Source organism: Simochromis diagramma, unplaced genomic scaffold (genome assembly GCF_900408965.1).
Source record: "Simochromis diagramma unplaced genomic scaffold, fSimDia1.1 OVJJ01000284.1, whole genome shotgun sequence".
Lineage (NCBI taxonomy): Eukaryota > Metazoa > Chordata > Actinopteri > Cichliformes > Cichlidae > Simochromis > Simochromis diagramma.
This window is the reverse complement of record NW_024386871.1, coordinates 2,584,683-2,599,839: the sequence shown is the minus strand read 5'-3', so window position 1 is coordinate 2,599,839 and position 15,157 is coordinate 2,584,683. Positions and strand designations below refer to the sequence as shown.

Genomic DNA, 15,157 nt, shown 5'->3' with positions numbered 1-15,157 from the left:
GACACTTAAGGGGCCTGTAAGTGTTGGGCTACTCCTTTTAATCTTTGAATTCAGGTGTTTTCAGTTACATTGTCATAGATGTATAAAACCACGCTCCTAGCCATGCAGTCTGCCTTTACAAACATTTGTAAAATACTGGGACATTCTATAGATCTCACTGAATTTGAGTGTGATACTGCAAATAGGATGTCACTACTGCAACAAGCCAGTTTATGAAAGTTCTTCTCTTGTAGATATTCTACGACCCACTCTAATTGGTATTATTGGCGAATTTAAGCATTTAAAAACTCCAGCAACTTGTTACTGAGTGCTGAGGGTTGCTGAGTGCTCAGGTGCATAGTGGCAATGCTCTGCTGACTCAGGAGTTTCAAACCAGCAGCATCATCAGCACAGAAATTGTGTGCTGGGAGCTTCATAGCATGGGTTACCCTGGCTGAGCAGCTCCTGTAGCTGTAGTGTGTCGGTTACCCAGAAGTTCTGTGTATTTGGTTTGTGATGATGTTGTGACTAGAAACCATGTAATACCAATAAAAATCAGCAACTTCAAAGTAAAAAAGCGAAACTTTTCTCAGGTGAAGCAACTACCAGTGGTGTAATGCACAACATGGGTTGAAACTTGATTATGGTAAAATGCATTAGAGGGTTACTCTCACCACCTGGAATGGCTGTTATAGTGGGTAACCATCAGCTACAAAGCAATGTGCAATAAGCAAATTGCATTATATTTGGATGGGGCTATAGCGCTGAGAAAAACGGAGGAAACAGTCATCTTAGAATGACCTCTGAAAGGTGCAGAAAGGGGAAGTGTTGAGAGTTTGGGATAGAGGGGTATTACATCCTGTAATGGATACAGATCCAGTAACTTCTATCCCAGTCAGATTACCGGTCTGGCGCTGACTTCTTAAGACACAGCTGGAGCAGGGGAAGCTGAGTGTGTGTGTGTGTGTGTGTGTGTGTGTGTGTGTGTGTGTGTGTGTGTGTGTGTGTGTGTGTGTGTGTGTGTGTGTGTGTGTGTGTGTGTGTGTGTGTGGGTGAGAGAGAGAGAGAGAGAGGCAGTGTAGAAAGAAAGGACAATTTTTATACAATAATAAGCACTGATATTATGCGAGTTTCAGCAAAATCCTACAAACTATTGCTGGAATGATTAGAACAGAAATTTGTATTAATAGTCCAAAGACAAATAATCACTTGTGCTATATATATTTTGCTTATTAATATAAATTTCAATGGGTGGCTGTTAGTAAATTCAGCATGTGGATGACAGCTAGGCATCAAATTACAAAACTTCTATCTTGGAAATCAAATTTGCTGCGATTATGCGAGAAAAACGTCTTTATACTCTGATTGTGTGAGTTGATCACTCTCTGCCCAACATGGTCTAACACAATAAAGTGATAGACAGATAACAGGTGAAGGGGAGTGGAGCAAAGGAAAGCTGGCTGTGACAACCTTAGTGCACTGGGACTATGAGGGCTTAGGGTTTTCCATGCACTCGCACTCCCTCCATGATATCCTGCCCTCCCAGTCTCACCACCTGGAACTATTTTTTGGATTGGGGAGGGCGAGCAGGGAGTGGAGAGGGTAATTGATCGTTGTTTGGGGCCCGTTACTTGAGTTCAGGCTTCTTAGAGATATTCAGTATAGAAGATTTGGTATTGTTTAACATGAAGAAGAGGGTAAATGAACGTAAGGACACGCAGAGAGAAAATAGTGATCCATGTCAATGTCAGTCTCAATAGGAAATCAGTGCCCGTCTTATATTTTAAGACATAGCAAGCGTTTTCACAAAGTTAACTGTATACTTCAATCGCTCCTTTTTCTGTTTAAAAACTAAACATTTTGTCTGAACCCTGTATACCAAACAATTGTTGAGCTATTTCTAACTCGATCACTTTTTGAATCTCGTGTTCCTATCTGTAGCCTTATAACCTCATCTACAGGTTTACTTGTTTGAGTCAAGTATCTCGAACCTTTAAGGACGACACCACAAACTGTGCTTTAATTCTACAACATATTGACCATCAGATATTCTTCAGTTTGAGGCTTTGGTGAAAAAATAAAAGACAGAATGAGGCAGAGAAAATGAATAAATTCACTACTTAACTTGAGGTCATGTGTTGACTTGTAACCAAATGGCTTTGCAATAGAGTCATTGTATGCTTTGATAGGTACCTAATCGGTGTCCAGATGGTGTGTGTGTGTGTGTTTGTGTTTGTGTGTGTGTGTGTGAGTCTGTGTGCTTTAAGGGTCTAGACAACAGCTTGTTTGGCCAGTTAGATAGTGCAGAGAAGGCCTGGAGCCACTGATGTGCTGATGGGTGATATGCGACTTAGTTAATGGGAAGCTAATCACGCGGAGGAGACTGTGGGACGCATGCAGCTGTAAACATATGTAGACTTATGCAACTGTACTCACACCCGTGCGTGCACATGGATGTCCACATCCCCCGCATTATTCACATGCAAGTAGGAAATACATTAATATCCTCCCACGAAGCACACATACGTACACGCACACATACTCTGCAGACATGCAGGGTGTAGATGGATGGAAAGTAACAGTTTAAGCATGTGGAGATGACGGAGACAGCATAGACCAGAACTCCTGGAAATAAACACATGGCAGCTGTAATGTTAACACCATCAGCCCTCCCTCCACACACACATAAACCTCATGCACACCCTCTGCTCCCAAAGCTGCCAAAAAAAAGACACTCACCTACACACATATTTGCCTGTTCTCATTCTCACCGCTGAACATCTCTGATTTACATTCCGTTACGTTATCATTTAGTATAAGCAGACGCTGTCTTTGGCTTTTAGTTCTGCACGACAACTGCTGTGTGTGTGTGTCAGTACGTTAGGTGTGAGGTTTGGTTTACTGACGTGAGGTGTTTTGATTGCCCCTATTGAATGCTACATTATTCCAGAGAGAGGAATTGCACAGTAATTTATGGTCTCCTATTACACCAATAAGTAGGTGTTTGTGTCTGTGTGTGGGCATGTGTGTATTAAATGGAGTTTTAGTCGACATTATAGTGATTTACAGAGTGAATGCACTTCCATTATATGAAATAAATCTAAATGGTCTCATCAAGATTTTAACTAGTTTAGGGAAAATATAACATATTTGTGTTTGGCTCTTTTTCTGCACCTGTGATGCTCCACAAACAACCCACTGTACTCATAAACTAACTGGCGAAGCTGATTCAGAACTTTAAAATGAAAATTCATAGATATTAAACAAACCTGCAGTTACAGAGATGCATACATTTTTATATATTTAAATTCCAGCACTTGATGATGGTGTTGGAATCACTTGGAAGCAATCAGTGGTATGGAAGAATATTATTTAAAATATATTATCATGCATTTATGTGCTTGTATTATGTACATGTTTTAATGTTATTATAGTAAGCCTGAAATTAGATCTAAACATAAGCTGATGGGGATCTGAATTTTTAATTTTGTTTTTCTTTCTTTTACCTTTTGATGGAAATAAACATCTCAAGTAGTTTAAATGTGCATATGCATTCAGTTTTTTTTATTTGATTATTTCACATTACAAACCAAAAGAGCAACTTGACACTAATAGGTATGGAAAAAAAGTGGCTTCATATGTAGAATCAAATCAGGTCACAGGAGTTCAGCATCAGAGGAAATGAAACTCCAACTTATTAGATAAAGATAGTATCAAATGATGGTTTGAAAAGCAGCTTATTCTTATAAATTACCCAAGTTGGAAAGACCATCCAACTGCCCAGTTCACAAGTTCATGGGCAGTTGGTGTCTCAGAAACAAACCCATGGTGTCATTTTTATATTTTGATAGTTTTAAAATTTTCTAGTTTTTAGTTCCAGTCCCAGTGTCCTGTGGATGGGAGTCAACCTCCAGCCACTCGCAAAGTCAAAGCAGTTCCCTTCTCTTGTCCCGTCTCAAATCCAGACATTAATAACAGAGTGACCCCAGTGTTTCTCTCTTTGCTGGGTTACTGTGACTCATGTAAACTACTTAATCAAACTTTTATCTTAATCTGAACATTAACTGTAATCAAGCTATTTGTGTGCATTACAGTTGAGTAAAGGTAAACGTTTGGTCTTGATCATTTGGAGCCAGCAGTTTTCCCACTGAGCCATTAAGGGTTTTACAAATGCCAGACTTACATTTGAACTTTGATTTTTCAGTCAGTGTTGCCTCAAGGAATACATGCACATTGAGATTTGTGAGGCCTATATGAGTGCAGTGCTTTGTATTTAAAGTTTGTGTCACTTGGAGTATTTATTTAAAGAACTCATGTAGCTGATGTGTGTTTAAAGTGGCTCCATTTTTTTTTCTTTCTGTCAGGAGAGGAAAAACCCCCACATATTTCCATCTGAGCAAAGAAAGCAAGCTTCATTAAAATGAAGGTATCAATTTGAAACAGTTTTAAGATGGTTATCTTGTACAATGCATGTATATTCTTTCTTCAGTTGTAACTTTCTGAGACAGAAAGGGAAACAGTGCAAAGTCACCGCAGTTGGAAGCAATTCTAAAAGGCTTGCTTTTTGTTTGCAACCTTTAGACATTTTGCACACTTAAACACTTCCAGCTGCTCAGTAATTTCATTGTATGTTCAGAACTTGTATCGGATGGATAGATGGATATATTTTGTGATGCAAATGCACAAAATCATGCAATTTTGATTCACACATAAAGGATTGACAATGCAAAGTATCCTCACTGTGCAAACGTGGTTCTCCATTTCTAAATGCAGTGTTAGCTTGTGAAATGATTTTGTTTTTATTTCTCTGTTATTATCAGACAGTGTGTGTTTCTGGGTGAAATTTTAGGCTTGAGTTGTTACATTTGCTATGGCCAGCTATCAGCTTGGCAGGTGTGAGGCCATTGTTTATCAGTTTATAGGCATGGTTTTTGCATACCACCATGATGGAACAATGAGTCACATGATGATATCATGGGAATAGCATATCCAATATGATAAAAATAGCTGCCAAGCTTGAATTTACTGAAAGGGTGTGTATATTGTAACCTAATGCTGCTTATTAATGAGTGTGCATCATAGTCTGAGAATGTAATGTTTTAGTTTTAAGCCTTTTTTTTAGAGTGTGAGGTAAATGATAGTATAATCATATACAGGGAGTGCAGAATTATTAGGCAAGTTGTATTTTTGAGGAATAATTTTATTATTGAACAACAACCATGTTCTCAATGAACCCAAAAAACTCATTAATATCAAAGCTGAATGTTTTTGGAAGTAGTTTTTAGTTTGTTTTTAGTTTTAGCTATTTTAGGGGGATATCTGTGTGTTCAGGTGACTATTACTGTGCATAATTATTAGGCAACTTAACAAAAAACAAATATATACCCATTTCAATTATTTATTTTTACCAGTGAAACCAATATAACATCTCCACATTCACAAATATACATTTCTGACATTCAAAAACAAAACAAAAACAAATCAGCGACCAATATAGCCACCTTTCTTTGCAAGGACACTCAAAAGCCTGCCATCCATGGATTCTGTCAGTGCTTTGATCTGTTCACCATCAACATTGCGTGCAGCAGTAACCACAGCCTCCCAGACACTGTTCAGAGAGGTGTACTGTTTTCCCTCCTTGTAAATCTCACATTTGATGATGGACCACAGGTTCTCAATGGGGTTCAGATCAGGTGAACAAGGTGGCCATGTCATTAGTTTTTCTTCTTTTATACCCTTTCTTGCCAGCCACGCTGTGGAGTACTTGGACGCGTGTGATGGAGCATTGTCCTGCATGAAAATCATGTTTTTCTTGAAGGATGCAGACTTCTTCCTGTACCACTGCTTGAAGAAGGTGTCTTCCAGAAACTGGCAGTAGGACTGGGAGTTGAGCTTGACTCCATCCTCAACCCGAAAAGGCCTCAAAAGCTCATCTTTGATGATACCAGCCCAAACCAGTACTCCACCTCCACCTTGCTGGCGTCTGAGTCGGACTGGTGCGCTCTGCCCTTTACCAATCCAGCCACGGGCCCATCCATCTGGCCCATCAAGACTCACTTTCATGTCATCAGTCCATAAAACCTTAGAATAATCAGTCTTGAGATATTTCTTGGCCCAGTCTTGACGTTTCAGGTTGTGTGTCTTGTTCAGTGGTGGTCGTCTTTCAGCCTTTCTTACCTTGGCCATGTCTCTGAGTATTGCACAGCTTGTGCTTTTGGGCACTCCAGTGATGTTGCAGCTCTGAAATATGGCCAAACTGGTGGCAAGTGGCATCTTGGCAGCTGCATGCTTGACTTTTCTCAGTTCATGGGCAGTTATTTTGCGCCTTGGTTTTTCCACACGCTTCTTGCGACCCTGTTGACTATTTTGAATGAAACGCTTGATTGTTCGATGATCACGCTTCAGAAGCTTTGCAATTTTGAGACTGCTGCATCCCTCTGCAAGATATCTCACTATTTTTGACTTTTCTGAGCCTGTCAAGTCCTTCTTTTGACCCATTTTGCCAAAGAAAAGGACGTTGCCTAATAATTATGCACACCTGATATAGGGTGTTGATGTCATTAGACCACACCCCTTCTCATTACAGAGATGCACATCACCTAATATGCTTAATTGGTAGTAGGCTTTCCAGCCTATACAGCTTGGAGTAAGACAACATGCATGAAGAGGATGATGTGGACAAAATACTCATTTGCCTAATAATTCTGCACTCCCTGTATTTTGAACACACAAGGTGGTCAGACATTTTGCTGTGATTGTTTGCATATTAATATACACCTGTATTTTATAGGTTACACATTTGTGCAAGGGAATGTGCCTACTTACTAGGGATGGGTATCGTTTAGGTTTTATCCGATACCGGTACTTTTGAACCGGTACTTTTGAAACGGTACTTGTGCTTAAACGGTGCTCAAACCGGAGCTTAAAGAATGGAGAACAAAAAATTGGTCCAAAAACCTCTCATGTTCAGCTGTTTTTTTTGTAAAAAGATAACAATATTAGCCTTTTCTGCAGCTATGGGGCATATATGGTATCACTCTCGGCTGGAAGCAGTGCTTAAACAATGGAAAAAAACACAAACTCTGTCCAAAAACCTCTCATGTTTAACGGTTTTCCACTTTTTCTTTGGTCATTTTAGCCTTTTTGGTCAGGGTGAAGGGAGTATCTGCCATCAAACAAGAAGACAGCTGCATGTAACTACGACGGTGTTTGCTAGTTCACCTTACTGCATTAATGTAATAACGTGGTTAGCCTACTCAACGTAAATTACACACAAACAACATTAAGCTACTCACGCAGAGAAGAACGGCTGCTGCTGCCATCATCATCCGTCATCATTTCTGCTACACTGGCAGGGCTAGGGGCCAGGACTCTCCTCTTCGTGTTTTTGGGGGATGTTGCTAACTCCGGGTCCGATAACAGGCAACCCACCCGCAGTAGATGTGCACGGTGTGAGGTCTCGCAGCAAGCTATCAAATACGGCGCATTTCTTGGCTTTTAAAAAAAACGCTATGCGTCGTCAGGTGTTTCATCGGATTTGAGGTGTTACCTCCTTTGACAGTATCACAGTATCAGCTTAAAGCACTTGTTGCAGGCTGCTGAGTTTGCATATTTTGCTGTGAAGTACAGCCAGACTTTTGACCGCTTGGCCTTGGGCATTTTTAATCTGTAGCTCTGCTCTAAAAGAACGTACGTACCTGGACCCGCCTACTATCCTCTGAAACGTAAAATGATTGGCTAGAATCTAAAGTGTATCACAGCTCAGGAAAAAAAAGCACCAAAATAAAGCACCGAAATGTGCGCTGCTTTTCGGTCTGGTTACCACCGTTTATGTCATGATGGCACCGGAAACCGGTGCGATCGTGGCTCAAGAGTTGGGAGTTCGCCTTGTAATCGGAAGGTTGCCGGTTCGAGCCCCGGCTTGGACAGTCTCGGTCGTTGTGTCCTTGGGCAAGACACTTCACCCATTGCCTACTGGTGGTGGTCAGAGGGCCCGGTGGCGCCAGTGTCCAGCAGCCTCGCCTCTGTCAGTACGCCCCAGGGTGGCTGTGGCTACAATGTAGCTTACCATCACCTGTGTGTGAATGGGTGAATGACTGGATATGTAAAGCGCTTTGGGGTCCTTAGGGACTAGTAAAGCGCTATATAAATACAGGCCATTTACCATTTACCATTTACCCATCCCTACTACTTACTTAAAAAGTATTTTGGAATATTAAAAACATGTAGGGTGAAGGGACTGATGTCTGAAAACAGCATCATTCAAGAGCAAGAAAACAAACAGTGGTCAGATGGATATACTGCTAAGCAAAATGATTTTATAAGCAGCCCATTGTGACCTTAAAGTCAGAGTTGTGTCATGAAAGAGGCTTTCTTCTTACCTGGCTAAATCACCATGGTTACCTATTCTGAACGTGGTCGGGAGCAGGTTGTGTTGTCTTTTACACTGGTGGAATTTCAGCTACAGGACACACTCCCAAGAATATCTGTTTAATCAATAAAATTAATTTCATTGTGATCTGCTGACAAACTAAAGCCATTTCTAATCTATATTTTCTTAGTGTTGAGGTTGAATCTTTCCAGCTCTAAAATCCCTAGATTATAAATTTTCTGTAGCATCCGTGAGACTGTTCTGCTTTTGGTGTGCCACCCAAATATTTTTAGTGGCCCCCCCATATGAAAAACTACTGCTTTAATCACCAATTTATCATCATTATGTAGTGGTTAACATATTTTCTTGGCAAACAAAAGGTCGCCTGTTCAATTCCAGCTGAAAACACAAATCCCCTCAAGGTTCCATCAGGAAGCGCATCCAGCGTAAAACCGCTAAATCAAACATGTGCAGATACCAGCTGTGGTGACCCCTTGTGGCAAGGGAGCAACCTGTACTATCCATATCTGATAACATTTCTTGAGTAGGCAACACTCACAGGGATCATTTTTTTGAAATTGAATTGAAATAATATGATCCATCAAACGCACGCACAGAGCTTGAAGCAGAAAACCTGGCTTAACAGAGAAAGTTGATAGCCACCATTGTGACACCTGTTACCTCCAACTGGGGTTTAGGCTTTTGAATATAAAAATTCATAATGTTTCAGTCACTGTACATGCTGTATTTCTCAAACAAGCATTCTTTTGTATAAAAGAGCAGATGCTTCTGTGCATCTGTTGGAGTTCACCAAAGCTTTTTGTAGCTTAATTTATCTCCTACAGTGGCCATTTCAATAGATAAGTAGGAGTGTTTCATATAAGAAGTTATTCAACACTGAAGACATTGTTGCAAGTCAAGTTGTTGTATTACCTCAACATTAATCTTTATTGACTCACTTGTGTATTCCATCTTAATAAAAAATTAGTTTCAGGTGGTAGCATGTAGTTAAATTAGGACACAATGTTTGAGTCAGATTTCAACCAGTGGCATCAGACTCACCGATCCAGCCAGATGCCTGCTCTCTGTGAACTGATGTGGGCTGTTCTGTGATGAGTAGGAGCCCACAGACTTCATGAGAATAAGAAGGAAAGAAGCCTTTCATAAACAGATCAGCTGGTCACCTTTCTGTCTTTTCCTTTTGCTTTGCTTTGTCACACCTCCATCAAGGACTGTTTTATCATCTCCCTGCATTCTGACGGGAACGCTGAAGGCCTTCTGGAATTAAGGCTACGGATAGATTTGAAAACGGCATTTTCGTCTGAAAACGCTCCGCGTTCACACTAGCGTTTTCAGTCGTTTTCACAGAGTTGTGCGTCCACGTTGAAACGGCCAAAAACGCTTATGTTCCAGTACTGTGCATTCATGAAGCGCAAGAAGATTTGACCTGCCTCATTTCTGTCTGCCGCTTATTTACTTTCCAGCTCTTTGAAACGTCACGGCAGAATGTTGAGGAAAACCACCGAGTTTTTAAAATGGACTAACAATAAGGTGGAGTTGTTGCTGCGAGTAACACAAAAGTACAAAGTTTCAAAAGCGAGTGAGAGTTAAAGAATTTGAAGAAAAGCTATCTGGAGCATGTACAGACTGATATCTTTAATAGGGCTGTCAGAATTCAGAGAAAACAAAACAACTGCTGTATAATGCCCTCCGCTATCTTAGTTTAATTGGTCACATGACTGCATCACATGCCTAAAATGCGTCATCATTTTAGAAAGTCTGCGTTTTCGCTGTCCACACTGTGACGTGAAAGCACAGTTTCCAAATGTATGCGTTTTCGAGAGCGTTTTTCAAAACGTTGCGTTTTCCATCAGCGAAAACGCCGTCTCAGTGTGGACGGGAGGCCAAAACGGAGAGAAAACAATGTGTTTTCAAACAAAAACGCATTAGTGTGGACGTAGCCTAACTCAGAGTTCCAGCATCCGTTGGCCCTTGTCAGGAATTCCCATGAAAGAAGAGAAACAGAGACACACACAGCATAAAGCTGGCAGCTGCTGACAGCTGTATAAGCAGAGAGTGGCTCAATGCTTCATCAGTGTGGCATAATGAAGGATGTCTGAAGGGCTGATGATTATGTTGTTGTGTTGGAGGATAAAAAGCCTGAATGCAACAACCTCCCCTGCTCTCACCTTTATGGTGCTGTTTTTGCTGAAGCAAATCTTTTAAAAGCTGATTGTAGTCTGAGCCATACAACACCGGGCACTCTCAGACCACAGGAAATGTCTTGTGGTTCTATAGCAACTGTTGCTGGAAACACCCCCATTTATCTGTGTCTGAGGACCATCATAGTTCTTATAACTCTGTTTTTGGAGCTCCTATTAAACAGTAGAGATAGCTGTAATGTGATTTGTCCAGACATAAGCATGGGTTGACCGGTCGAACACATAAAAGCAGGACTGACATTTGAAAAAAATGGTCATGGTGACATTCGCCCCAGTGGGGGAAAAAAAGCAGAAACATGAACTGACAGTAAATCAAAACTTCTGGTTGGAGAAGTTTCCATCAAAAATGTGATTCATTCTCTGTCTTTATGCTATTAATTGCATTATTTCTCCCTGTATTAAAGTAGTATTCCAACTTTTTTTTTACTTATGCTTGAAGAGTTTAAGATTTAGAAGTGGAGATATAGGTGATTAACACTTTATCCCCAGTATATTATTCTAAACTTACCATCGGCTATAAACAAATGATCAGAATATTATGTTCCATAAATATTTATTCATGACGTTAAACTCCAAAGAAATGAATTGCAGACGGATATTTCTCCTTAAGATCTTAAAAAAACCCGTTAAAAAAACAAATAGCAAGGCCCAAGCACTCAAGATTATTTTTATTGTTAATCGGTGTTCTATATGGTGCCTCGTTAACATGGTCAACCACACAGTTAGTGAGAGAGCACTTTGAGACACAGATAAAGGCAAAGCACATTTGAATTTCAAAGCAAATTTAGCCAAAACAGCAGGACAGACAACCTTCACTTCCAAGCATCTAGCCTTCAGATCACAAAGTGGGGTTCATTAACGCATTCCTGCACATGTGGGATGGCTCGGCTCATCTCAACACTGACAGGAACAAGAACGTGGAGATAAGACCGGGAACTGAATGTACATCAAGGTGGAGAGAGACAGAGAGACACAATCTTAAGAGTGGGAGTGAGAGCACGAAAGAGGGGGGGCTTTTACCTTGTGCGTTTCTTTTAGTGTACAGACTGAACTGTCAAACACCAAAAAGATGAACTGCTACTTTGAGGGGAGAAGGGGAGCCGTGTTGTCAAATGAGTGTGTCGTAAGTGGAAAAGGGGAGGGGGTAGTGTTTACATGGACTTTGGTGAAAGAGCTTTTCTGGTAGACCTTGTTTGACATGGCCAGGATAACTAATGAATATGCGCGCTCTTTCTCTTACTGTTCCTCTCTGTCTATCTTAGTCCACATCGCTTCTCTTCATCTTGCTCTCTCATGCACAGCATCACTTCTGTCATTGTTTTTGTCTTCTGTAAATATATTTCGTTTTTCATTCTTTCACCTTTTTAAAGAAACACGCTGCATAAAATGACATTTGTTGAAAAGATGCATTCAGCTTTTGGGTCTTTTATTTGGTTTTTTTCAAGGACCGAGTGGGGGGCATGGACATGGTTGTTAATTGAGTGTTGACAATGGCCTTATGTGAGGTTAGTGGTAGTTGGTAAGATTTTAGCAGTACCATTGGTCACTAATTGAGACCAAACCGTGCATGCTGAAATGTATTTACATTTTCATTAGGGAACAACCACCAGGATCTCTAAAGAGAGACTGGCAAATGAGCTGATTGACAGACGTTCAGCACATTTTTCTCACCAGCCACAATCAGTTAACGTCCAGTTTTACACAAAAATAAATAAATGACTTGAATGTCTTAAATTCACTCAAGGCTATGTTTTTCTTTTCCATGAAGATAAGATTGTAGAGTGAGAGCTTTGCACTTTGTCAACCAACTGCATTTTTCACCTTGGTCACTCTTCCTCCTTATAAACAGATGGCACAGGCTTATAGAGAAATGACTCAATACCCCAGGATCTCTGTAATGATAAAAGGCATTTTTTTTGTAAGAGGTGGAAAACTAAGACCAAAAAAGTGTCACAGTGTACCAGTGTTACAGTTTGAGTATAATGTAGTTCCTTTCATTTTTATACAGTCACAAAAAGTTCAAGAACATTAAGTTGGCCACCTGGCTCCAGTTTTGGTGGATGAATGGCATTCTGCATTTTTTTTCCTTCGTTTTGCTTCTTTCCTTGTTTGTCTGCCTCCCACTGTCTTTCTCACATGCTCACGCCGACGACAGAGCAGTAGCCAAAGATCCCAGGTGCAGGATGGATGTGAAAGGCTTTGTGTTTTGTCAACAGCGCAGCAGCACCTCACATGACAATCCAGTGGGCTCACGCAGGGAAGACGGGGCAAAGAAAGTGGAAGATAAGAAGAGGAAAATAACTCAGTAGGGAAAGATAGGCAGGTCATGTGGGTGAGAACCAAAAAAAAAAAAAAAAGGAAAAGAAGAAGAAGAAAGGGTTGGAGAAAAGTACACAAGCAAGTCTGAATGGAGAAACGAAGGAACGCATGTAGGAAAGAAGCAGGGAGGCGCTCGAGAAGAGATATGGCCTGAAGAAGAAAGGGGGAGTTTGAGGTCTGCAGCAAAATGAAACACAAAGAGAGTGAGCATTATGGAGTGATGGGGTGGAGGGCAGAGTGAGAGAAAGGGTGGAAAAGGCCAGTGGCCTCTGCTCTGTCCCCTCTGTGTGCTGCTAAACTGCCCACCAGTTCCCCGCAGCTCTGTCACTTCTTGTTTGCTAATCCCCCATTCTTCTCCCCCTCCTAGTCTTCCTCGCTCCCTTTCTCTCAAATTGGTCAATTGTTAATGTGACCCCTTTAAACCCCACCATCCCTCTTTTGCAGTATCATCAACATAATTATCTGTGTGTACAAGAGGGGCATTTAGAAAGGGAAGTGCTAGATGACAAATGTCTATAACTGTTTTTAAAAAAATCTATCCCGAAATAAGAAAAGGCTGCTCATGAAAACACTATCACATCCAAACCCTGCACACACTTCCTTCTCAAGAGGCTGAAATAGGAGTAGGAGAGCAGATTCTGTATCTGCTCATAGTTTATTTCAGCGAAGAAAGAGTCATGCTTGTTTTGGACCATCTGTGCTTGCAGCTGTAAGCATCTGGTCCCAATGAGCATGCTCAGATGAATGAATATCTTAAAAGCCATGAAGGAGAGACACTTCCGTGATCCCTTTTTTCCCCTCAAGTGACAAACAGGTGCCCTTTTGAAATAGGATAACGAGGGAATACAACAGCTTCGGGAGCTGAAGCATTTGTAAGGGGACTGTGAGAGAGAGCGTGTTTCATAGCAGGTGTTTGAGCTCAAAGTTTGGGTTTTTTTTCCCCCGTATCTGGAATGTTGTCAAGTTTTTCTTGCACATTTTATCTTTATTTGCATCTTAGTAGATTTTGTTTCATTAGAGTAGGTACGATTATATTTCATTTGAGTCGGTTCGCTCATGTGATCTGGATTTATGATGTGAATACTGAGTACGTAGGCTTGATATTTGTCATCTTGGCTGGGATCTATTCGCTCAGTGCTTCGCTGAGCAGATATTAAGCTTCTCCCGCAGGGGAGATTAAAAAGCTACAGGTGCACTGAAGGTTCATGAAATGCTCCATGAACAGCAGAGTCCGAGTCATAGAACAAAACCACTTACAAAATGTTACTAATGTAACGAACATATCGGAGAACTAAATTAATACAACTGAAAAGCAAGAGACGTCTGAAAGCAAAGGAAGCAGATAATTATTTTCACAGTTTTGTCAGACACTGAAAAAACAAGAACAGAGTCAATACAGCAACTCCCATGAAACTGTTTTATCAACATATATTACAAAGCAGCTTATTCGTCACAGCCTACTGTACATGAACAGATTTAAGGACTTGTGTTGGGACATGAGGTAGTCGTAATTCTGACTTAGAAATGCCATCTGAATACAAATTTTGTGACTGTTTGGGTATCTGTTGTAGTCCTATTAGTTACTATGTTAAAGCCTGTGAATTTTACATATTCCACAATTGCAGTACAACTTGTTTCCCACTTCAGCAGACTATTCAACCTCCAAGTCTGGCTATGCTACTGCAAATACTTGTTGTGTTATTTAATAGCACATGTCCAAATTCTGCAAGCCTACTCTCTAGCAATGTTCTCTTTTTGAAAGTTGAGATGTGGATCTTCATCATTTTGTTTTTCTCCCATTTAATTTTTTGTAATTTTCTTCTTTTCTCTGTTGTATAGGCAACATATTGGACAGTATGCTGCTAAAAGCATCCAGTAAGGAGGCAGCAGAGAGTGGGAAGGAGACTTTTGGCAGCACAGCTCCTGCTTCCTCCTCCCAAAGACTACTGTGGTGTCACTGTTATCACCACTGCCCAGAAGATTCAACCAATAACACATGCAGGTAAAGAGAAACACCAACAAAAGCAAGTATTTATTTCATAACATGTCATGTTTCTGGTCGCCTTACCTACTGTTGCTAAATCTGCCTCTGCAGGACGGATGGCTACTGTTTTACAATGGTGGAGGATGAGGGAGGGGTGCCGGTCCAGACGGCAGGTTGCCTTGGGCTGGTCGGATCTGAATTTCAGTGCAGAGTAAGTTGATGAAAGTAACATTATAATCCACATAATTTCTTCCTTTTGCTGCCATTTTCTTTTCATCATCT

At 40.8% G+C, this 15,157-nt stretch overlaps 1 protein-coding gene across 3 annotated transcripts in view; it reads left to right on the top strand.

The window, feature by feature from the left end:
* The window catches only part of bmpr1ba (bone morphogenetic protein receptor, type IBa), a 69,268-nt gene that overhangs the window by 48,437 nt on the left and 5,674 nt on the right, over window positions 1-15,157 (top strand). For 2 of the 3 annotated variants that reach the window (XM_040031626.1, XM_040031625.1), the window contains 2 exons: window positions 14,731-14,893; window positions 14,987-15,086. In XM_040031626.1, coding sequence (XP_039887560.1) covers window positions 14,748-14,893; window positions 14,987-15,086 — 246 coding nt within the window. In that variant the 5' untranslated portion in view covers window positions 14,731-14,747. Of the gene's footprint in view, window positions 1-4,343; window positions 4,406-14,730; window positions 14,894-14,986; window positions 15,087-15,157 lie in introns of all 3 variants that reach the window. The other variant, XM_040031627.1, reaches the window with a different exon arrangement.